Source organism: Haliotis asinina, chromosome 9, assembly GCF_037392515.1.
Source record: "Haliotis asinina isolate JCU_RB_2024 chromosome 9, JCU_Hal_asi_v2, whole genome shotgun sequence".
NCBI classification, from domain to species: domain Eukaryota; kingdom Metazoa; phylum Mollusca; class Gastropoda; order Lepetellida; family Haliotidae; genus Haliotis; species Haliotis asinina.
Window position 1 is genome coordinate 33,207,941 of NC_090288.1, and position 25,587 is coordinate 33,233,527.

The 25,587-nt window shown below is 39.3% G+C and overlaps 1 protein-coding gene across 2 annotated transcripts in view; it reads right to left on the reverse strand.

The window, feature by feature from the left end:
• Nucleotides 1-908: 908 nt before the first annotated feature.
• Nucleotides 909-25,587, reverse strand: part of LOC137296286 (FYVE, RhoGEF and PH domain-containing protein 1-like) — a 34,230-nt gene continuing 9,551 nt past the window's right edge. Inside the window, exons 3-22 of one of the 2 annotated variants that reach the window (XM_067828048.1) lie at nt 24,873-25,006; nt 19,588-21,638; nt 19,213-19,305; nt 17,775-17,926; nt 15,883-16,039; nt 15,156-15,243; nt 14,449-14,499; nt 13,939-13,997; nt 13,345-13,416; nt 11,968-12,036; nt 11,010-11,090; nt 9,846-9,925; nt 9,242-9,344; nt 8,459-8,599; nt 8,096-8,195; nt 7,819-7,967; nt 6,776-6,901; nt 6,363-6,422; nt 1,982-2,079; nt 909-1,424 (exon numbers count right to left, since the gene is read on the reverse strand). In XM_067828048.1, the coding sequence (XP_067684149.1) occupies nt 1,388-1,424; nt 1,982-2,079; nt 6,363-6,422; nt 6,776-6,901; nt 7,819-7,967; nt 8,096-8,195; nt 8,459-8,599; nt 9,242-9,344; nt 9,846-9,925; nt 11,010-11,090; nt 11,968-12,036; nt 13,345-13,416; nt 13,939-13,997; nt 14,449-14,499; nt 15,156-15,243; nt 15,883-16,039; nt 17,775-17,926; nt 19,213-19,305; nt 19,588-21,638; nt 24,873-25,006 (3,901 nt within the window). In that variant the 3' untranslated portion in view covers nt 909-1,387. Of the gene's footprint in view, nt 1,425-1,981; nt 2,080-6,362; nt 6,423-6,775; nt 6,902-7,818; nt 7,968-8,095; nt 8,196-8,458; nt 8,600-9,241; nt 9,345-9,845; nt 9,926-11,009; nt 11,091-11,967; nt 12,037-13,344; nt 13,417-13,938; nt 13,998-14,448; nt 14,500-15,155; nt 15,244-15,882; nt 16,040-17,774; nt 17,927-19,212; nt 19,306-19,587; nt 22,230-24,872; nt 25,007-25,587 lie in introns of both variants that reach the window. The other variant, XM_067828047.1, reaches the window with a different exon arrangement.

The following is a 25,587-nucleotide window of genomic DNA, read 5'->3' on the forward strand; positions in this document are numbered from 1 at the left end:
TCTGTCATGATGCCAACAGAGGTTTCACACCTTGAAAACCAACCCTGGATCTCATCAGTATTGTAATGGCAACTTACGTGCAACAGTTAAGACAAGTATAGTTGCTTGCGTTGGTTGTAAAACTGCTGTACAATATGACATACAAACATATGTTTCATCTTGTAAGGTGATGTGTAACAAAAAACAACATAATGTATAAAACGAAGGCTCTTGGTTTGTAAACTTCAGTTTTTGATGGTATATACAAATGTTCTCAATCCATACTCTGATCTGATGACTCTATTGTCTTTACGTTTGATCATCAAACTCAATCCTGCTGTACAACACATCACGTGTCACATGTTAATGTCACATATTAATGTCACATGTTAATGTCACATACATCATGACAAAGAGCATCAGTATAGCCCCATCTTTTACTAACAGTAGTAACATTGTTACTATCATCATCATCATCATCATCATCATCATCATCATCATCATCATCAACAGTACGTGAATTTTCATATCTTTCTGAACAATATTTCAGTTATATCGTGGCATGTCAACTTCACATTGATGTTGTCAGAACCTCTTTCAATATTTCTGAAATAATTATGAGCATACATATATTATTTTTCCTGCAATATTCATCAAGTTACATGTCTCTCCTCTCTGTTGTAATTTATAAGCTATCTGTTCACCACTCAACATGACCATAGAAACTGCTTGTCGATTCCATGTAGCATTACAAACAATTTCTTCTTAATTCAGCTGAATGTGGTTACTTTAACTGAATGGTCTCACATTAATTGAATGTTCTTACTTTAGCTGGATGGTCTAACATTAATTGAATGTTCTTACTTTAATTCAACATGCTTAATTTCACTGCATGTTCATTACTTTACCCAATGTTCTTAATTTAACTATTTTTTCTTAATTTAACAACAGGTTCTTACATTAACAAAACGTTCTGTTTAACTGAATGTTCTGAAGGTAACCATATATTCTTGATTTCACTTAATGATTCAAAGTTCTGTCCAAACATTTCAGTGATTGAGCAAATGTTTGTTTAATTCCTCTATGAACACTATGTGTGTTGTAACACTACTGATCTGATCAAAGAGATAAAAACATCCCACATGTTTGTCAAAGCTACAAACGTGAGTATGGTGCTGACCAACCATGGTTCACACAAAAATTTTGGACTTGAACCCAGACTCCTGTCTTGTGTCTATAGATAATGAGACTGGAACTCTTGCCATCAAACCCAGGGTGTTGTATCCAGTCCCTGACTGGGGCTGTCAGCTGAGGCTCCAGGTCAGACTTCCACAGCTTGGCCTCTGATGACATAAAGGTACCGTTGGACTTGTTCACCATCTATATCTGTGCATTGTTCTGTCATTCTCTAGGCCACAGAGGATTCTCTCATCACTGTCAGCCATCTGTAAGTAAGCCGCAATGTATGGATACGTGAAGAACTATCAGTTAATGCAAGTCTAAACAACCACATCACTGACACATATAGGTTTTCCTCTCAGCTTTGAATCCACGTACACAAATGTGAAAATTTGTCAAATTCAAATTCGGTAATTTGAAGAAGGAAATGTTTTGGAGGATATTCTTACTTCGGCATTAATCCATAGTTGACATCAAGAAAGTTTCACCTTCATGTGAGTGTATGTGTGAGTGAGCTGAGTTTTATGCCGCACTCAGCAATATTCCAGCTATATGGCAGAGGTCTGTAAATAATTGAGTCTGGACCAGACAATCCAGTGATCAACAACATGAGCATCGATCTGCACAATTGGGAACCGATCTTGTGTCAACCATGTCAGCAAGCCTGAGCACCTGATCCTGTTAGTCACCTCTTACAACAAGCATAGCCACCTTTTATAGCAGGCAAGGATGGCTGAAGGCCTATTCTACCCCGGACCTTCATGGGTCAGGCATTTACAGGGATGTGATCACCATAAGCATGATCATATCAAGGTGTTCTTACTTTTCAGTGGCAGCTGCACTGTCTGTACGGAAGATGTGTGGCTGTGTGTTGCTGTGAGTCAGCTGAAACACCAGGTCAGGCTCTGCTCCCTCGATCCACTAAAACACAAACATTGCCATGGTGATCACACTCCACACAGCATCACTGTCACAAACACCTGGGGAATCGGTCAGAACAGAACAAAACATCACTAAAATCAGAAACTATATAACTCTCTGAAGAAAACAAAACAAATATGTGACATGAGTATTTCTCTCATGTTGATAATGAACACATTTGTAATATACTGAAGAATATATCAAACCTTTCTCTGGTCCATGCAACTTGTATATTTTATCAAAACGATTACGATGGTTATAATGAGTGAGTGAATGAGAGAATGCATGAGTGAGTGAATGAATTAGATTGAGTTTAAGCAACACTAAGCAATATTCCAGCAAAGTCACACCGGGGTAACAGCAATGTGTTGCACCGATGTAGGGAATCAAACCCAGGTCTTCAGCATGATGAGCGAGCACTTTAACTGCTAGACTACCCAACCAGACCCATAATGAACCAACAACAGTGGTCTCTTTGAGTTCGTAATACCTGTAGTTTACTTTGACAGGGATAAATGTGGGAATCAATGATCTTGTAGTCTAAAATTCATTTTTAACGCTGGACTCAGGAATAAAATTGGCTACATTACTGTTTATATCTTAGTCTGTGGTTGTAACCATGAGCCAAACACCTCTAAACACCCATTCTCATATTGTCCAAAAGATCTTCCATTTATGTTGCCTGTATGACATGTACATACTTTACACTTGGTCACGTGACGCAGACATCCTAGATCTGTTTGTCTATCAGTTAAATGAGAGGGGTGCGTTCAAGTGGTATGTCAACGTCATGTAAAATACTTTAATTTCAATGATCAATTACTTGCAGTACCTGCCAAACTCACTGCTGAGAAACTGTGATGCTAATAATTGTATGACGTCATATAAACCATTTTATTGTACATTTAATTGTTTGCACACTAAATTTAAGCATAATTAACCATTTTTATACCAGCTTTAAACATGTCAGAATATGTTTCACTGATTCAAAATATCCAGTCAAGTCTGTTAGTTGGTAGTGAGCTTATTGATCCCCAAAATAAAATAAAATGATATTTTGTACTTTTAACATGGCAGTAAGATAAATAAGTTACATCTTTTTCCCTTGGGTAACACAGTCTGATGTATGCCTTTTTGAAACAGTGTTATCCCTCGCTTGGGTAAAGGCTTGGGTGACATTGGCACAAAGACACATACATCAGACCAAATTGCCTTCAAGAGAAGCATACAAGTTATAACATCACAACATATCCCGCTTCCACGAGGGTTGTAACAGTATTGACAAATGAAAATATGAAACCCATCTTCCATGAGAAGCAGTATACTGGCAGTACATGGGATACAAACTAGGGTCCTCCATCCACCATGGTATTGAGGGATGCTGGTATTATAGGGAATCAATATGTAGATACAAAAGTAGGGATCATGTACACGTGGTTATGAGTTAGGTATACCAAAAAAAGACCTCAGTGAAGGCGGTTATCGTCAGGTGTTGGTTAGAACCATAATACTTACAGAGAACACAGAATTCTGCAGAAGAGTGGACACTCCATCAAAACACATTTTAATATTACAACATAGACGACCGGGAGTGTGACATGAGTAATAAGCAAAATAGATACTAGCCTAAAACAAACAAACAAACAAAAAGAGGGCCAACTAATAGACTGTGCAGGTGGCCTACAGTTTTCAAGTGTGATAAAGAGTGTCGTTTGCTAGGAACACCTAGTACGCAATGAAACCACATTATCTTTATCTGCTGCTGTCAATCTCTGTAAGTCAAATGGAAACTGAGATGATGAGAGTGAATGAGTGAGTTTAGTTTTACGCCACACTCAGCATTATTGTTGCAATATTGTGGCGGTCTGTAAATATTCGAATCTGGACCAGATAAACCCATGATCAACAGCATGAGCATTGATACATGCAAATGGGATACAATGACGTGTCATCCAAGTCAGTGAGTGCGCTTTGATAACGAGGTTTCACTGCTACACTTAATGGCCACAGCAATGATAGAGAGAAAAATATAATTTTACTTCTTAAAAACAATCAAACAATGAATATGATTAACATAACATCCAAAGTACTCAGTTATTTTGTAAAAAGAGAAACGAAGCATAAATGCTTCATATAGTCAATATAAAACCATCTCAACAGCCCTTCATAGTTTACCCTAATTATCAACTTCTCTTCAAGATCTCATGTAAGGTTGGTGAAAATACACACTCTGCTTGTTCAACAAACTGTAAAGTATAGATGCAACTGATTTGACAAATTCTACTCATTTAAAAAAAGCTGAAGGACATGCAGTCTATCCATGTAAATAAATATCAGAGGAAGGATGTTGTTTCCTGACGTCAGCATATTAACAGGACGGTGGTGACTTCTAATGTGAGTGAGTGAATGAGTGTAGTTTTAAGCCTCTCGCAGCGATATTCCAGCTATATGACAGTGGTCTGAAAATAATCAAGTCTGGCCAAGGCAATCCAGTGATCAACAGCATAAGCACCAATCTGCACAACTGTGAACCAATGACGTGTCAAATCATGTCATGGAGCCTGACCCTCCAATCCCATTAGTCGCCTCTTAGTTGCCTTTTGTGGCAAGCACAGGTTGTTGAAGACATATTCTACCCTGGATCTTCACTGGTTGACATCTATGGTAAAGTCTATACCATCATGAGCAACAAATACTCCGAGGTTTGGTCTTGCCAGATGACCAGTCTTTACATATACAATTCATACTTGGCAGTCATAATATAAACAATTCATACTTGGCAGACATTTTATAAACAAGTTATACTTGGCACGTATGTTGACCATCTGATACCCATGATAATCACTGTTTACGATAAGGTGAATGAAATCAGACCTAAACAGTGTGCTATAGCTAGTGGGAAGTCATGAAGCAAAGTGTGGATTGACACAATACCGACTATCTGTCTTACCCCCGTTTTTAAGTGATCCTGTAAAGAGGGAATTGTCAGCATGCAACAATACACTTTTAAATTGAAGTTGTACACATGAATCTGATCATGTCGTATATACAAAATGTTTATTTTGTGGCAGCATGTAAGTAAGATTCAGCACATTTATTATGGCCATAAGGAAATCAAACAGTTTGCAATGACATCGATGAATACAAAAATATTAGTAAAGGCACATGGAGACAACCAAAACAAATATACACATGTTTTTCTGCTGTACACCAAATATAGCCATTCAGATACCGTATAAAATGTAACATGTTATACATCCCTTCATGATGAACTGTTCTGTTACACTTGAAAACATAAAATACACATAATGATACTAAAACCCATAAATCATAACAGGAAAGATGAAAAAATGTTTGCATTCCTTTTAATAAAATCTTTACAGAATATCACTATGTTGAAATTTAAATTATCGACACATGGTGAGTACGCTTTCCAAACCCTCATATTTGAGGTGTTGTCAGATCAGCATGCCTCATAATATAATCATATCTTAAGTCCAGTGTGTTAAAATGTGACAGACCCTTTCTTATTTTCAAGTGAATGCAGTGAATGAGTGAGTGAGTGAGTGAGTGAGTGAGTGAGTGAGCGTGTATATGAGTGAGTGAGAATGTGAGCATGATCTAGCGTGTCCACTAGCAATATTCCAGCTATATTATATCTGGGGACACAACAAATGTGATTCATACATTATACCCATGTGGCTTTTTGTATTCAGGATTTTTTTACATGACAAGCGAACACTTTAAGCACTAAGCCTCGACACTGCTCCCAGTGAGTTCAGACACAGACGAAGGGTGATGTCATCTTTGTGCTATGAAATGTAACTTACATGATCATGGCACCATATCATGTATTTGAACAGTGACTTCATTAGAATGTGGGAGTTATGTCTTGGGATTAATGGTATCAGTTTCTTTAAATAATGTTTAATCAGTAGTCCTTTTTCAGATATATAATCTATGACCTAGAAAATATTAATGACATTCCAAATATGTGATTATTTCTTCTCAAAAAGTACAATTGATCTAATTAATAATTTAAAGTGCATCAGAACAGCAAGGTGCTTTAACATCAATATCATCTTATTCATTCTTTTCCAAACTCCACAGAAGAAAAAATATATAAAGGTCACTCAAAGCAAACAGATTTTAAAAAATATGTACATTTTCATCAATGCCAGTAAACCAAACGTAATCTGTACACCAGATAATTACCAAGGACACCTTATGTCCACAAGACTTGAACTCAACAGGATAATATACATGTTGACAGCAACACCTACCACAGTTGTCCTTGACACCTCGAAGCCCAGCAGGGGGAGACTCTCTATAGCAGCCATGTCCTACAATATACACAGTAAGTAAAACAGCGATTTAGATTTTTTTGTTGATGCTGCACTTGACCATTCTGAATCACGTGGCCAGAGAATACAATTTCTGGGGAATATTCTGTCTGGATGTATCCGCATTAACTTAAAGCTGAACCCATGGGATACATATTCTTGTGTCCGTACGTTGAATTGACATAAAGAGCTAAAACTCCTGTAACTATCCTGTAACTAACTTTCTCTTGATGTTTAATGATACAACAAAATTACTATATGCAGGGGAGAGATAGTTTTTCAAAATGACTGAACCTATCAACAGCATACAGTCTCCTGACACAAACAATTCCACCTATATGTGAAACCCTCACCTCACTAGCTTTGTACGTGTAGAGTACTTTGTCCTTGACCACAAACCACAGTTTCTTCCATTTCTTGTTATTCTTCAGGACACGAAGATATCCACTCATCACCGATCCTTCATCATTGGCCCGGACCTGGGAACAACACAGATAGGGTAAAACTGATACCAGTCCTCATTGAAAATGTAGTTATCATTGTATGGGCCTTCTTTTCTGAGCCCACAATGTTGTTTTCCAACACAGACATTAGCATTACAGCTGTATGAAGCCATGCCAATGTTATTCCTAGGTTATTCTGTGTTCATAATGACAACATTCAGTATTACGTTGAATCGTTTGTCAGCTGCTACACACTTAGCAATGTATCTTACAGAAATATGAGCCTTCATTGTTAACATGCTGATACAAAACAGTCTTCCAAAATGAAACAAGTTCTTGAAAAGACTTCAGAGCTGTTACTTTTGGTGTGTTAGATGCACAATGTGGGTGCATAAAGTGCATTGTTGAATGCATGTGTAGTTTGTTTGCTGTTGAATGCCACACTCATCTATATGGTGGTAGATCTTTTATTTAATGCGAATGAACCAGACAATCCAGTGATCAACAACATGAGCATTGTTCTAAGCATTTGGGATACAGGTGCCCCTTACGAAATATACATGTGACGATGTGCGTGAAGTATTTTTGTTTCAGACTCTACTGGAAAACGACAGGTAGTATTACACTACCATAGGGATGAGTTACCATTAGATTAAGAGAGAGTTTATTAGTCCATTCCTTCACACACTTTAAGAATCATGTTTAGTCCCTATGAAATTTTCCCTAGTTTTCTCATCGTAACAGGTCCTTGTTAAGGTGAAAGGAAAGGGATTCACATTCAGTTGATATGTGTTCCTTCATGTTTTGACCAACTCTGCAAAATATTTAGACCCAAAAGTGACAGCACTCATGCCTATCAGATATCATACCCTGCTTGTTAGAAGATGAATGCTGTCGGACAGAGTGTAGTTATATGTACAGGTATATCATAATCTTATCACTATCCAACTCACTTCTTTGAGTACAGCAGGTCTTTTCATCTGAGATTTTCGACCACTTTTTCTGATTTTCTGAAACCTTTCTTTCAGATTCTTGAGGCTGATTCTAGAGGGCTGAGCTCCGTCTTCCTCAGGCTCAACATTACGGTCTTCTTCCTCTACACCTGAACAAACGTAACAGACACTAGATAATCAGAAACAAAGCAAACACAGCTTACTATATATGGAGAAAGAAGGATTAATATTATGAGTGGACATTCACCAAATTAGGAGTGATCTGTCAAAGACTTACCTTTCTCTAACTTCTCAAAGCAGTCATCACATACACGAGCTGGCTTATACTTCAGGTAACGCAATGGTGCCTTATTGTCTGAACAGTAGCCACACACTACCTGTCAAACAAAATCGGTCATCGTCATGCAGAGATGAAGTTTTACGCATAATATCAAACTAAAGAATACTGTTGGAGAATGACCAATATTGAAAAATTATTTCTGAAACAACAAACATATCATGTAACAATTGAGGCTTGTGAAAAGTTTACTCTGATGACGTAAATTTGGATTTGTCGCACAGTGTCAACAGCAAGTAAAAAAGAGTTTGTTGAATGCTACAATGTAAAGATTAAAATTCCTTGTAAAGGGAGACAACTCACTCTCCCACATGAACGACAGTGGTGTCGCCTCCAGGTGATGGTGAACTCGCCCAAACACAGCATGCACATGGTGACACGGGCATCTGGCACCCACAGAGGTGCCTTGTGACCCAACACAAAGTCCTTGTCCAGCACGAAATTCTGCAGGAGATAAAACAAAACTTATCGTTAACTTAAAATCCCATCACGGCATGATGTATTCTACTCAAAAGACGGTAAGGAACACCTGATAGTTGTCCTAAACATCTTTTGAGCAGTATATCTTATGTGACTTGACAAGGCTAAATAAGAAGGTGAAATGTTTCTCGGGCATCTGCGCATCACTTTTATTTGTGCCATTGCCAATTTAAAAAAATAACTTTGATTTGTAGCTGTAGCTGTAGCTGTAGTCTGTAGCTGCAAGACTGCTGATGTTTTGAATAAAGCATGAACAGTATCTAAATTTATTTCATATTGTGAGCATCAGATCTTGTTTAGCTTGTTCGTTTCACTTGTCATGATAATATCAAAAATGGCAGTTTGAGGGACATCTGAGGATCTGAACAAGTGGACTGGGTGGTCACGTTGGTCAGGTTCCACTACTTGGTGGAAGGCCTTTCAACATTCCCTAGTAGAGTGGATTGTCTCCAACACATGCACACGTTCACATACAGCTATATTTTTGCTGATCTGACAGACTTCACAGTGACTGTGATGATTTTTTTACATACTCTAACTATAACACATAATCACTGGATAAAACACAAGTGACATCAGTATGGTGGGCAGAATAATCTCCCTTACCTGTGGCCCATGCTGCATAGCTTCAAAAGTGTGTCTCCTTGACGTTATCTCAGTGATGGCTGCCGTGAGAGCATTCAGCCATTCATCTCTCTCCTCTGGCGTACTGGAAAGATGGGATAAGAAATACATAAATATATCTGAATATATCATCTTAAAGTGTCAGAACATTGCAATGATTGTCAAAGTTTGGAGAAATGACCTCGGTCCATGAGCACAGGCCATGTTAGCACCACAACTTCACTACTTTAACATAGATTTATACCAGACATAGCACAAAGATCAGTTGGACCATGTTTGGCAATAATGTGAATATCTAACATAAAGGTTACAATTGGTGTTCAGCAATGCATGTGATGAGGGGTGACTAATGGGACAGAGTGGTCAGGCTCGCTGACTTAACTGAGTCATCATTTCCTAAGTGAACAAATCAATGCTCATGATTTGAAATCACGGGATAATCTGTTTCCAGATTTGACTGTTGATGGACTGGCATCACATAGCTGAATGAGCATCAAAAATGAACATTTTAACCACTGGGCTATCCCACTACATCTCATATAGATAGAATACAGCAGAGAAACCAACTACAGCAGTATAACAGTACCTGGCAGCCACTGTGAATGAGCGCTGAACACTGATGATGCTGAATTCATTGCTGAACGCTTCCTGCTGCGGAGTGCACACCTGCATGGAGAACTGTCACATTAGACACACGACAAAATACCTGTATCTCAAATCAGTAAAACACAAATTGAAACAGAGACAGACAAGTAAAATGAACACTAGTACCATGTCTATAAATCCAGCTTAACGAAGAGACACTGTAGCAAAATTTCCATTTACAACTTTATCTGGAATGCAACATTTAGTGAATGAGTCTAGTTTCATGTTGGTTTCAGCAATATTCTAGCAATATCACGACAGGAGACACCAGAAATGGGTTTCACACATTGTACCCATGTTGGATTGAAACCACTTGGCTACTCCATCGCCCTGACAACAATCAGTATCACACACACAGTCGTACATGTGTGTATGTACACTTAGTGGGTTTGAATAGTATCACAAAGCAGAGATTCTCAATAGTCTTAAGTTTTTAATAATTCTTGAATTGCTAAACAGTTGGCAGCCATTATTACACACTCAACGTGGAAGTCACATGACTACGACAGTAAACTGTGGACAGTGGTTACAGCTATAATAGTATGTGCATATATATACATTGCATAACATTTGCTAACGCTGTTGTAGCATTAGGAAGCCACGACAAATTATTACACACAAGCCAATTTAGTATTTCAGTAATGTACGCAAGGTATTATAGACCTGTTGGGTTGTAAGTGATTCTTATATGTTTTTTCTACTCCCAGATGTGTAATTTATTGAGTAAATGTGATTGAGTATATACTGTGTAATATCCACCATTGTATCAGTGACAAGTAGAGCAGGGTTTGTACTGATTGTAATCAAATTCAAAGCCCTTTCAGAGGCTTTTTAAAGCTCAATCAACCAATGAGACACACGGAATATAGCATAGTAATGAGACCAACCATGGGAAATAAGCTAGACGGCTGCACTGGAAACTGTTATTGCAAGTTATTTGGAGTATCTGCTTCCTGTAAAATAATAATTTGACAAGTTTTGCTAAACGTAAGCATTTTAGGCCTAGCCACTAGCAAAGACAGCTGTTTCAAGTCAATTTAGGATAAGAAATAAACATTAGAGGATTTTCCGAGCTTTTGTGAACCCTTTAGAATGTTCAACCCACCTTCATTCCAGTAAGAGGCAGTATGTTGTTGAGTCTGTAGCCACCGGTGACTGGGGTGGTATAAAGGAGAACATCGTTGAACTGGAAGGGAAATGTGTACATATATTCACCTGGCCACCAACAGATGTTCTAAGTCTAGCCCTCAGTGTCAATGTCTGCATCTGTTCTAGCACCAAACTACATAGACGTAATATTCACAGAACCTGATGTACACACCCTTCTGAATTAAACTCAGATCAACAGGAAAAGTCCATCGCATCAGTAATGCTAAAAAAAAGCACATGCAGAAGTCTGTCCATGTACCCTGATCACTAGAGTTGGAAATTGGTTGAATATCTCTCCATTGATGAGTGCCTCATTACCAACAAGCAATCATTAAAAAAAATTAGCATCATTTTTCCGGCTTTCCAATCCAGGTTGTTATTGCAGCTACATATAACATGATGCATCTTGTTACTTTAAAGTGATGACCAATATATCATGAAAATGTAAACTTCCTGGACTCTTCAAGAAATATTCAGTCATGACCTTTCAGATAGTGAAGTCAGTTTTAAAAAATATAACCATGTTTTCAGGCCCTGACAACTGCAAAGATATGTTCCATTGTCAAGTGTTTCAAACACTAAAGCAGAAGTTCCAAAATCGTATGTGTTCAATTATGAAAAAATGTGATCGACTGCTTAGTTTTTTGGTCACTGTGATCTTCAATTATTTCAATTAAATGGAACACCACTGCTAATCACTCATAATAAACTGTATTTTCCTTGACAACCTGCTGCAGATAGCAGTCAATAGATGTATACTGAACTGTGACCATAACTATCTACAACCAGTGGTCCTTTTGAGTTCATAATAACCTCTACTCGCTTCAGAAATGGAAACTTTAATAAGGGGAGATAAATCTGTAGTTCAATGAGCATCATATTTATATTGTCAGGTGAGCAGTGGTTTAACTAACCAGGTAAAACATTCGCGGCTGCAGCTCCTTCCTTGACGACTTCTGCAGCTCCCCATGCTTGATGAGATTCTGAAACATCATCCCAACAACAACTCATTCCTCGTCAATGTGATCTTGATCCGAGACGACCACTGTTCAGAACTGTGTCATGCTAACATCAGTGGTACTGGTAATACGTTCGTCAATAAGATTTAACAATGATTGTTTGGTTTGGTTCTTTGAGATGTGTGCTTGTGTGTACAGAGTGAAGAGCCTCCTTCCATGAAGCACTAAGGTGATCGTAAGTCACTAAGGTAATCTTAGTGCAATGTTAAAATATATGACTTAAGGTTAACCTGAGTAAAGGTTGCTCCGTGAAAGGAACGACAGGCCCCGATTTCTCCAAAAAAACTTAATGTTTTTTCTCAATTTTCATAATGTGTTTGACAGTTGAAACAGGTGAATTTTTAACTCATCTGCATATTTATAATTAATAAGTCTAAACAGTTTAAGTAATATATCCACTAAACACAAACTGTCTACAATGTTTGAGTTCAATATCAGTTTCAGTTCATTCTGGGATATGGATATTCTCCAATCTGACTAAAAACTCTAACTTAAGTCAAAACTCAGACTTCAGTTTGTTTCAAGAAGTCCCAGGATGGGTGACCATGTTTGGCAGCTGAGAGTTTCTAGGACTTTAGTCCTGCCCCACCTTGAAGCACATGTGGTACATGTGACTTCATCATATGACTATCAACCTTCTTGCACCCTACAGTGAGCTTGGGTTATCCAGAGTAATATTGTCCACCATGTTCTCTGCATGCAGAGAATGTTCCTGAGTTCAGTCCTGTATGCGTGGCCTCATTATTATTTTTTCACAGGACACAATATATCAGTGGATGTTAAGATGTTGAAAACAATACAGGCAAACATTTCTGTCAAATGGCACATGTAATCATAGCTTTGGGCCTTGAGAGCCGTGCCAGTTAACACTTATCAGAGGGGGACACAAAGTCCGCAGTTAGACTATCAGTTTTCTGACATTCATTTTTGTGACTAGTTAGGTGGCTAACTTTGTGTGCTGCCGATTAGGTGCCTGTCTCTGAGTGTGTGGGTTCAAATCCCAGATGGGGCTCAACTCCAAAAAAGTACCTGAATTTGTACTTCACTATCGAAGTGTAATCCCAAATATAACATGTTACTCTGTGTAATCATTTTTGTCAAAATTGATACTGGGGTATTTTTGTGTAAGATTCGAGGACTTCAAACTACGACTAACATCTACACTATTGCTTAGTCTCCAAAATATAGTACGCTGAAAGAAACAATTAATTCCATTTAAATTGTAAATGGGCAGGAGAAAGATGGAAGGTAATAAGATGCTGCGGTACTCACTCTGCCTGGCTGGATCACCTCAAACTGACCAATCAGAGAGTGCTGTATCTCCAGAAGCTTCTGTACCGTGTCCTGAAAGATGATCACGAGTCTGGATGAAGGCAAACTGCTCCATAGAGATTGCCAAAGCAAGAGATCTATGTGTACTTTCAGAGAGTCCAACAAAAAAAGACTTTCTTACCTACTTAAGATTATCATCCTACACAAATATATGATTACTTAACATACCAAAGATGATAGTGAGTGAGTGAGTGAGTGAGTGAGTGAGTGAGTGAGTGAGTGAGTGAGTGAGTGAGTGAGCGAGTTGGGTTTGACTGATTTACAGCAAAATTAGGATACGGGACACAAGAAATAGGTTTCGATCACTGAACCACCCCACTAAGATGATAAATGGGCAAATATGATGATAAATGTAAACTACAATATGACCATCACAAAAAGAACATGACTATCACAGGGAAGAACTTTTCATATTTGCTTTTCCCAAGTTGATTAATCCTCAAAAGGTACAGTTTTTAATTGTTGGACCTGATCCCTGTAACACTGTGTGAGTCCCAAGAATGGACATCTTGATGCATCAGAAGTTGTACATACCCCATGTCTCATACTCTCATTGGCATGGTCGGCCACCTCGCTGACAATGGTTAGGGCAACTGGAAATAAAACATCCCATCATTAACAAAACATAGCAACAATTATCAGAAAAGGCAGAAAAAGAATGTGTGTGTGTGTGTGCGCGTGCATGTGTCTGCATGCATGTGCATATACATATCTGTGTGTGCATGTGTTTGTAAATCCATGTGTGTGCGTGCATGCTTGTCTTTACATATATTATGTGTGTATGTGAACAAGTGCATTCGCGTGTTCACTGACCAATGCTGAACACACACTTCAGCCATAAGACAACATCTGCACCAATCAAGTCTGAACTAGGCAAAGAATCCAATGATTGACATTATGAATAAAATCCACTCTATCAACAAAGTAACAAGACCATCCAACCCCTTTATGCTGCAGGTGAACCTAGTCTAGCCAGAAAACCCATGGTGGCTATTGTATTGGTATACAGTCTGAAGAGCATCCTCCAACCAAGTAACAGCCTACCTTCTGTATGCTTGTAGTCTGGTGAATCAATGGGCAGGTTTTTCAAATAGTCTGAAAAGTATCAATATGATATGTTACATGGCACAGCACAATCCTATTCAGTGCCTTCACTACAAACATTCATGAAATACTTGAAATCCTGTTAAAGTTTGCTTGCTTATCACAGCACTCAGCAACATAACAGTGATATCATGTTGGTGGAAATATTCTGGATCAGTCAAATCAGGGGTTGATATCATGAACAAATGCAATCAACCAAGGCCATTTGCGAAAAATGTGATTTCAGCACTACATCCATCTTAAGTCTACACTACGGAGTAAGGTGTTACAACGCTTTTAGCAATATTCATCAATATCATGGCAGGGGACACCAGAAATTGGCTTCGAACATTGTACCATGGTAAATCGAACCTGGGTCTTTCGTGTGATCGCCAGACACTTTAACCATTTGGTCCAAAGTCAAGTATTTGAGATGTGATCATCGTAGAACTAAGACCAATTTGTGCAAGATCAAGTCAGCAACACAATCCACTTAGCTGCCTGTTATCATGAAGACCCTAAGGTGTTGAATGATGTCTTTGGTGCTTTGTAACAACGGGACATTAGGGTTAGGCTAATCCCACACCATACTAGATGTACATCTAAGTGGAATCTCTACAATTGGTTATACATGCAGACATAAAGGGCACATTTATGTGGGTTCATACCTTGCAGAAGGAGTTTATACTGTGGAATCCTCTGGATGGGTTTGAGCATGTAGTGTTTGAGTGCCAGGCTGGCACAGCGCGGAGACATCTGGCAACATCAAGCAGTGGGTAAGTGAATTGAGTTTAATGACACAGGACGCAGTGACACTGACTTAAGGCAGGTCACAGTGAGACCGACAAAGGTCACAGTGACATGGACACAGATCACATTGACACACACAGGTGGCAGTGACTGAGACACAGGTCAAAGTGACAGAGACACAGGTGGCAGTGACTGAGACACAGGTCACAGACGCTGGTAAAACCAACAGGACGGGCGATAGTGCTAACAAACAAAGGATAATAAACAGGGCAATACTAGGATTCAAACCCAGGACCAACAGACCCAGAAGTGAACACCATGGTGGAATCAGGTGTCTGTGATCCATATAATGCAAATCACCATCCTACTGTACCATCTCAAGTTGTGTTAGATGTGCTGAGAACCTACTACTTCCCTGTATTAGCAAGAGTTGTTATAAACATGCAAGATTAAGTTATTTCAGCACCATTATAAACAGATAAACATCAAACAATAATAACAAACAAGATAACAGAGTCTTTTAACTCAAGAACATGATCAACTGCAAATGTAACAATGTTTAAGCCAAGCGTCAATGTGAAAACATGTATAATGTCAGAGTTATCTCCCTTGAGCCATTTCTCAAAGAAAGTATGGAAGTCCTACCTCAAATTCCTTGACAATACGCTGAAATTCAGGATATCGTTTACACGACTCCTCAAACATGGCTGTGGCATTCTCAAAGTTACGAATGTATGAGGAGTAGAGCTTGAGAAATGGACCTTTCTTCACAAATATGTCTGCTACTTTCGGGTTTTCCTTCCTGTTAACAAACAAGCACAAACATACTGTCAACTACGTGCATAACTACCGAAAGTATAATATAAAGTGAAGTCTTCCTTCCTTGAGTACCAGTTGTTATGATATAATGATGAAAAATCAAAATTATCAACCAGATTACAACTCACAATATAAAACTTCAAAAGATTCTAACAGCAATCATCAGATGAAATATATCCCAAACTAATATTGTAGCAGGAAAAAAGTATTCTGCTGTGATGCTATTTCAGTCATTGCTTTTAAGATACATGTATGTATCAGTCATAAAATAACAATGTTCAACCTCTTACTATGATATAGTATCGATCAACGGGATGGTCAACATTCCAGATGTGGTGATGACAATTATATCATTATACAGGAATAGACACACAAAGGCCTGTCAATCCCTCCACTCACTCAAGAGGAAGTATAGCTCATTCAGTTTGTGAAACTTGTTATGATGCTTGTCTCCAAACTGTACTTAAATGATATGGTGTATGTTGGCGTTAACAGTTCTGAAAATGTTCGTGTTCTGGAAGTGTTGTGTCAGTCCAGACTGAAGACACTGTATTTAAGTTATGAGTGAGTGAGTTTAGTTTTATGATGCTTTTAGCAATATCTCAGCAATATCATGGCAGGGGACACCAGAAAATGGGCTTCACACATTGTGCCCATGTGGGAATCGAACCCAGGTCTTTTGCATGAAAAGTCTTAATCACTAGACTACACCACTGCCAGTACTTACAGTTTTGACAAAGTTCAATGGACATAATGGACATAAACAGTACCAACACAACACAAGAATATGTAAACTACCACATTTGAATGTTTCAAGTGATATTGTGCAGAGTCCTTCTTTTGTGGCTATGTCTATTTCCAAACAATTATTGGCCATCTCTAACGATAATGAAGTCAAACTTCACCATGGCTGTCTTGAATTCAGGAAATGGCCCTACATATTCAGTCATCATTAAGCAGCTGTGCTAAACCATGGACTATTCAAAGTATTCAATTCTGACTTAACAGTGTCGGAGAGCGATCTCAGGATTCATCAAGACTTGTTTTCCAAGTTTACTTCCACAGCTATCATCGTTATCACAGTCATGTAGAAACACAATTTATTACCTACATGGGCAAACATATCAGGGTTAATATTTTTCATACAGTGTCCCTGGTCAAAATATTACTTTATCATGGGAATGTGATGTCATGAACAATGACATGATGTCATGGTTCTCCTGCGACATGTTCTACATGCAACGACGGCTGGTAGCCAGCCCATGTTTGAAAGTAGATTGGGGTTTATATTCCTCAGTTTAATGACTTTGGTAATAAACAGAATATTATATTTGTGCCGATGACATACTTTGTCTTCGACACTTATGCCTAAATGTCGGTATACCGGTATATAAATACCTACATTTAGGCAATCCTATCGTAAACATAGTATGACATTCCCACTCGTATGACATCCTCTCTATATATTTCCTCATATTTCCTTTCCCCAAGTGGTAATAGTTCCACATTTGTTATACATTATTTTTTTTCCAACTCAGTTTCCTCATCCAGGACTTGGTGATCAACAGATCAAAGCTTCACTGAACATGGAGATAAGGATAAATATGAAACGGGGGCACAAAAACTAGCTTCACAAGCACAACTAGTTTGCCTGACCCAGATAATAGCAATGGCACAATAGGCAGTTGCTTCCTTCCTCCAATCATTCATGCAGTTACCAGTTCTCTATCCGTTCCGTTAGGTCTTTGAGGAGGTCTTCATTGAAGTTGTGCAGCTGGGGCAGATAGTCCAGTATCTTGTTCAGCATCTCGCTCGGAATCACCGCGTGATCTAATTTCTCTGCTGCCTTGGTCACATGGTTACGGAAGTCCTGAACAATGGATGAACATTTTTACCCCTCATTGTGTAGTTAAACAGATGTCAGTGTTTATGATTGAGTGGGGATGGGGGTTTGCAAACGGCAATGTTGTAAACAGGGTTTGACACAATACAGAAGTCAGTGGGTTTAGTTTTGTGCCACACAGAGCAATACTAAAAGCTATATGGTGGCGATCTGTAAATAATTGAGTGTGGACCAGACAATCCAGTGATCAACAACATGAGCATTGATCTGCGCAACTGGGAACCGATGACGTGTCAGCCAAGTCAGAGAGTGTGACCTCTTGATCCCATTGTTCACCTCTTACAATAAGCATAGTCCTTTCATGGCAAGCATGGGTTGGCGGCAACCTATTCTACCACCCTATACACAAATGTACATCCGATAATCACAAATGTGTAAAATGGATGGAGGAACCCACATACTGAAGAGCGAAAGAAAGAAAGAAACACAAGTGCAAAAAAAATGAAATCTGATAAAAGTACCCATTAAGTTTTTTTGCTGTTCAGTATATACACTGTGCAGACTTAGACACCCAATAATATTCACTGTTCAAAATTTGCAAACAAAAAACATAAAACGCATATAATTAAATATATCACTAAACCTTACAGTACAGTCCACTACATCATTTTGTTATCTTACATGACCTAGTCATCTATTCATTTCATATAAGGACTGTTATGAAATTAGTAAATGGGTTCCTGTGGATGTTAAGCAAGTTAAAACTATATAGTAGCATGCCACTAAATCGAAGCTATGAAAGGCCAAATTTATTCATTTACTCAACAGCTTAACTTCAGTAATATGAAAAAATGGGGGTGGTTTCAAATATGAGTAACATATACATGGAGCTAGGGATCCATCAATTTAAAACATATAATTTAGATCTACGACAAGGGCATTTCAAAATGAATTTCAAACACTGAGCATTAGGTGTTCATGAGACAAAAATCCCAGGTGAGTGATTGAGTGCATGTTTACCTTGGTTTTAGTAATATTCTTGTATCATTACATGACCACTGAATATAGGCTTTACACATTGTGCCCCAGTGTAAAATCTACTTGCAGATATTCAGGTGCTTCAAAACAACATTTTGAACTTGACATCAAGTGTGATTAATGTTTGATGCAATTGGTGCAGTAAAAGTTTTAAACTACAAACGGCTTAACATTCATATTTAACCTATGTATGAATCAACCTTTCACGCTAAAATTGCATTAAAATGGTCTCATGTTAATTTCTACAAATGAACTCTGGTCAGCTTGGTACTCACTATGTTCAGGAGTTTCAACACATCCACAAACACCTCCTCTGATTTCTTTATCTCCTCTGCAATGTAGAAAACCTTGCGAGCCCTCTTTAATTTCTGAAAACAAATAAATATACTCTACAAGGCAGCAACTATGGCCATGCATTTGTTGACACAGTTTCCCATAATACAAACACAGCCGATTTTTCTCTTTTAATTGCACACGAAATAACATATGTTCAAGTTTGTTTGGATGTTTGTTAAACACCAAAATTGGCAATATTCCAGAAATATCTGTCAGTCTGTAAATAATTAATTTGAAAATCCATAATTCATTCTTGATGATATACAGTATTCTGATAACCTTGACAACTAATTTTACAAATGACCAGTATTTACCTGATAGGTCGCATCTTCTTGATCCTCATCAGAGTCAGAGCTAATGTCTTGTCCCACCAGGTTTGAGAAGTTGTCGCCTGACCCACTGGAGGTGGTGCTCAACTGACTGGTATCACTGACTGGCCTTGACCTCTGCCACTTTGGGGTTGAGACCTCGAGGAGATCTGAATGTTCCTCTCTGCTGCTGGAGAGAAGACTCTGATTGCCATCACTGGAGCAGCTGAGATTGTCTGTAGTGTCCTTCCTAGGCACGTCTGCTCTATCAGGAAGATCAGCATCTTGTTTGTCGCCTGAGCTGTCTTGTTTGCTCTCCCCTGCAACAACATCGCCATCTTCCTCAGGCCTGACCGATGCTGTTGAATGTCGGTAGCTCCTGGGAGGAAGTGATGGGGGAGGGGTCACCTCCTTTACAGGAGATGGTCTCTCCGATGGAGGATGCTCGCCAATCTCATGGTAATCATGATCAAAGGAATCATCTTTGTCTGACGATGTTTCAACAAATTCTTTCACATCACATGACTTCTTTGAATCAGAAATTTCAATCTTCCGATACTGCTTTGAGGTTCGGTGCTCTGAATCAGCCATCTTGTTTTGTACTGACGACTTTTCTAACGAACCAGTCCGATCCAAGGACTTGGTCTTTACTGCTGGTGGGTGACCAGGAGGAGGCGGGGGTGCTTCTCGCTTGGGCCGGGGACGAGATCGGACTCGGGGTGGTTTAGCAAAAGGTGCTTGTGAACCTGGTGGAATCGATGTTCTTGCTGGCACAGGTGGCATTGACTTATCTTGTTTCACTTCCCCTTGGAGCTGTTGGACTATTTCGGACTCCTCCATAGAAACACATCTGACACTGTTTCTGGGTGGTAGTGGTGGAGGAGCATCACCTGGACTGAACGACTGATGCCTCACGGGAACATTTGGCCTGGAAGGTTCAATTTCTGGGGAGTCTATCTTTTCTACCAGGCCTAACATTCCGCTGACGTCAGACTGGCTACGGCCAAATCGTGACAGGTTAGTTCTCTTTGGTTTGGGTGGACATGGTTTTTTGAAGGATGCCGCTTTGTCTCCACTTGAATCATTATCCTTAAGTAGAACGGGTTTGTCAAAACTTAATTGTTTAAGAAGCTGTGATGCCACGCGGCGTGGTCGTGGGGGCCGGACTGGGGTTGAAGGACTAGATTCCGACTTGACCGAGTCACTTGAACCTCGTCTTTCTAAAGAATTGGTAGATTTCTTTAGTTCAGAATGTAGGTTTTGTTCATTACTAACATTCAAAACTTTTGGTTTTGCAGCCAAGACACCACTCTCTCCAAAGTTTTTGCTTAATAGTGCCTCAATTTCCTTCAACATTTCACATGTGTTTTCACTTGAAGGATCATCGTCATCACTTCTGGAAACCTTTGCTGGCTTGGTAACTTTATCACAAGAATCTTCTGGCTTGTCCTCAACAGTAATACTTTCTTCTTGTTCCATCTCAGCTGGTCCTGATGTATACTTAGGACTAGTCCTCACACAAACACTTCCTTCTTTCCCACTTTTATCACTGGAAAGACTACAGTTGAGTCCTGTGTTATGGGTAGGTGTGTGTGAACCTTTACAATTCATGCCAATATACTGAGGAGTTTCTGTACTTTGAGATGGAGTCTGAGCTTCTACCTCCCCAGTAGTATTGGGTAATGAGCCTTCGTCAGTATGTGCAGTTGATGAGCTGAGATTACTTTCAGTTGACTTGTCTGATGCTGGTGATGTTAGTTCTGATGGTGTATGTTCTAATGATGATTTCATGTGTGAACCTTCTGACAATTCTTTGTTTGGTGAAACTGGATCAGAATTGTCAATATGATCCATAGAGAGCAAGCGTTTCCTGGGTTTTGGTGCAGGTCTTGGTACTGGTCGTGGACTGGGTTTAGGACTTGGCTTGGGACTGGTTTTTGGACCCATTTTCTTTTGGCCATTGGGTACAGGCTGTGGACTTGCTGGTTTTTGCTGCAACACTTCAGCACACTTTCCATCTGTATCAGCAGACTGTCGATCTGTTTTTGTTGCATTTCCTGGAAAACAGTTTGTTGCTGCCTGTACAGCTGCTTCCTCAGACACAGCTGCTTCAGGAACAGCTGTTGCTTCGGGCACAACTGCTTCCTCAGACACAGCTGCATGTTCAGACACAGCTGCTGTTGAAGAAGACACATACCATCTACTTCTACCATCATACACATCATTCAACACAGGATTTGAGTTCACTTGGTTAGGACTACTGATAGACGACCTCAAGCTCCGACGCTTGGTGGCTTTCGGCGGGGTTTTTGAGGTTTTGGTTAGCACAACAGAAACATGTTCAGACTTGTCATCATTTGAGGACATTACAGTGCTTGTGCTGGGGGTCTGAGCAGGCAAGGAAGGCACGGTTTTGGAGGGAGGTGCGTTCTCATCAGTCGGAGACTGATCGACATAGAACAAGCTCTTCCCAGCAGCGTACAGACCAAGTTCAGCTACTGTACGCTTGGCTGATTTAGTTTTTCTGTTGTGCAACTTGTTGTCCTGGGAGGTGAGGGCGGTTTGATGTGAGCTGGACAATTCATCAGGTGAGCAGGCAACATGCTTGGGGTTCGTGGGTGCTTGGGGGGCAGGGGAACACGACAAACCTAGAAACACAAGCAGTGCACATCAACCTTGCAATCATTCACAAAATACAAAATTATTCTCTGGAGGAATTTCAAACAAGTGTTGTACTTTTCATTCTAAAAGAAGGGCAATCTGTAGATCTGGGGTGTACCTACAGAATGTTCATTATCATGATATTATTTAGTTCATGGGATGGACATATGTGGCCCATAGTCTAAGGTGCTGCAATTTAATGTGCAAAGTTGCCTCCCTGAACAATAACAGGATCTGCTATCAGGATTACAAAAGTGACATGCCATGCATTTCACTAGCATGTAAAAAGGCCCTTTGTGAAAGTTTTTGATTGCAGTCATTCAAATAGGTTGTGTTGCAATTGTACTGGATTAAGGAGATACAAATTATGTGTTGGCCAATTTTTGGAAGTTATAAAGTATCTGAAGCATGGGGATACATTTGGAATTGACGGCTTCTTGACATCTAGACCCGTGAAGGTCCCAAGGTAGAACAGACCTTCAGCAACCCATGCTTGCCATAAAAGGTGACCATGCTTGTTGTAAGAGGCGACTAATGGGATCGGGTGGTCAGAGTCGCTGAGTTGGTTGACACATGTCATCGGTTCCCAATTGTGGACATCGATTGCTGATTACTGGATTGTCTGGTCCAGACTCGATTATGTACAGACCACAGCCATATAGCAGGAATATTGCTGAGTGTGGCATAAAACTGAACAAACACAATTGGGAACCGATGACACATGTCAACCAAGTCAGCAAGTCTGACAACCTGATCCCATTAGTCACCTCATACAACACACGAGGCTTACTGAAGGCCAATATGTGAACCGGGATCTTCACAGGCTGGCCATATCAGCTTAATGAGCTTTGACCTCATCTAACACTTCAGTGAAGCCAGCTACACGGCAATGACCAGCAGTATTTCACAGTCCCTGAACCCCATTTTCCCTACTGCCTAGGCCTCCCTGCAATGATAAAGCCCTAAATAAAGCAAGTCTAGATTTAATCAGGTTCCCAGTTTCTCACTAGGGCTGATGTCTAAGTTAAATTTGTTTATTTGTTTCTATCAAGAATATTCATATATACAAACAGGCTCATAAACACTATTGTCTCAAGTAGTTGAAACTTTAAAACCAGCTTTGGCACTGGGATCAGAAGAGTTTTGCTTGGCTGGTGGCTCATGAGTAGGGCATGATCTGCAGCCAGTTAGGAATAAGAGGATTCGTACACAGAACCATGGTGCTAAATGGAACCATGAATTCATCACAATGACATCACAAAAAAAATACCCTTGATCACTGAGGAAGAGCCAGAGAAATGAAACAAGTGATGCAGATAAGTCTTCTGACACACCATTGACTCATGCATTGTAAACAACAGTGTTACATGTTACCATGGTTACCGTTACATGTTCACAACACCAGTTAGTAAATGACAATAATAACTGAGCCAGACTGTTATCACAACAAACACTTCTGAACAAACAGAACAAACAACATTGACGCAAGATGCCTGACTTGCATGATCACATACAAAAAATGTATGTTAAAGTGCATTTGCTCTACCTGAAAATTGGCAAGTGTTGCTTTATTGACGATTTAGTGTCTTTGTAGGCACTCAAGAAATGGAGCTTTCTAAAATTTGTTTGTTGTTTAATATCACACTCAGTAATATTCCAGCTGTATAACGGCAGTCTGTAAATATTCAAGTCTGGATCACACAATCAAGTGACTGACATAAAGAGCATTGATCTATGCTACTGGCATATGATGGCATGAATCAACCAAATTAGTGAGCCTGACCATGTGATCACATTAGTTGTCTTTCACGACAAGCCGGTGTCGATCAAGATCACATATTATCTGGACCTTCAAGGTCAACAGTCCGTGAAAAGTGACCAGAGAAACAGGGTATTGACATCATAAGCATTGAGTATTCTTCCAGCACGATGCCAAATATTTAAGTCTCAATCAACCTCTTACAACCAGCATGGTGAGTGAGGATCTGTTTTAACCCAAATACCTAACCATCTTGTGGTTGTTTGTTGTTCTTACTCCACCATCACCAATATTCCAGCAATACAGTGGATGTCTGGAGTAGACAATCCAGTGATCAACTTCACAAGAATCAATCTACACAGTTGGGACCAAATCAGCAGACCAAAATCCAATCAAATGAGTAGCTTTTCAAAAGCACCGATTGTTACTAGTTACTCGACAATAAAAAATAACTGACAATCAATCAAAAGAAAAAGCATATGTTCGACTAAAAAGAACTGTGTTGTTTTTTTTAATGCAGTAAACTAAACATTTAATTTGACAAATATTCAACAGCCTAAGACTATATGCATTGTATTCATGGTTTTGTATTCGTCACTATGGTAAATATTACTGTAACCTGTCAATAAACAAATGTTGCATGTTACATGTATTGGAATGTAATGACGTATATTGATAAATAGTTGTTGTGTAAATAAAAAGAATATTTACATTAACATTAATTAGAAGAAAACTGTGAGAAAACCCTTAAAATTGGTGTTTATGACAAAAATGTACATATTTCGATGATGATCAATACATGTTTACATGTCCTCCAATAACTGATGGTGGATTTGGATTCCGATTCCCATCAATGGTCACCTACAATTACCTGTTTCAGTGCTGTCCTCCACACTTGTCTGGGACAACAACCTTGCTGGCTTCTTGGCCACAGGTGGCTTTTTAGGCAATGGTGGACGTGGCTTGTTCCCAGCTGGACTGGGCTTATTTTTAGGAAGGGGTGGTCTGTAAAACAAATAACACACAGATGAATCAACAGCAAAAATGACAATGCAGATAACAGATGTTAACTGGAAAATTTATCAAAAAGTGATAAACAGCCAAGAAAGATAACACAGGGGTTCAAAAATATTTTGAAAAGCCACTCACCACAGGGCAAGTGACTTCAAGAAAGTAACTTGCAACAGGGTAATAGGTGGTGGGGTTCCTGGGTAGAAACTTTTGACCCATCTCAGCCCTTAATGCCCCCATATTGCCTATACAAGGCTGCAGTTTTTGTTTGTGGCCCAGAATAAGAAAAGTAGTTAGTCATCACATAAAGTGTTCGCAGTCCGAAGTCTAACATTCAAATTCCTTCTAACAATGATAGTTGTATGGAACTGATTTGTAGTCTGAAAATCAAACCTACAAAAACTTAGTCACGTCTGAAAAAGTTGTCACTATACATAAGGCTTTGATACTGTTGAATGGTTGTTAACAGTGGTATGTGTCAAATACTTGTACACAACCATGATAAAAGGCCTGATAGTATAATGTCCAGCTCACCATAAACCCACCAAGCTATACACAGACACTACACTATCTGC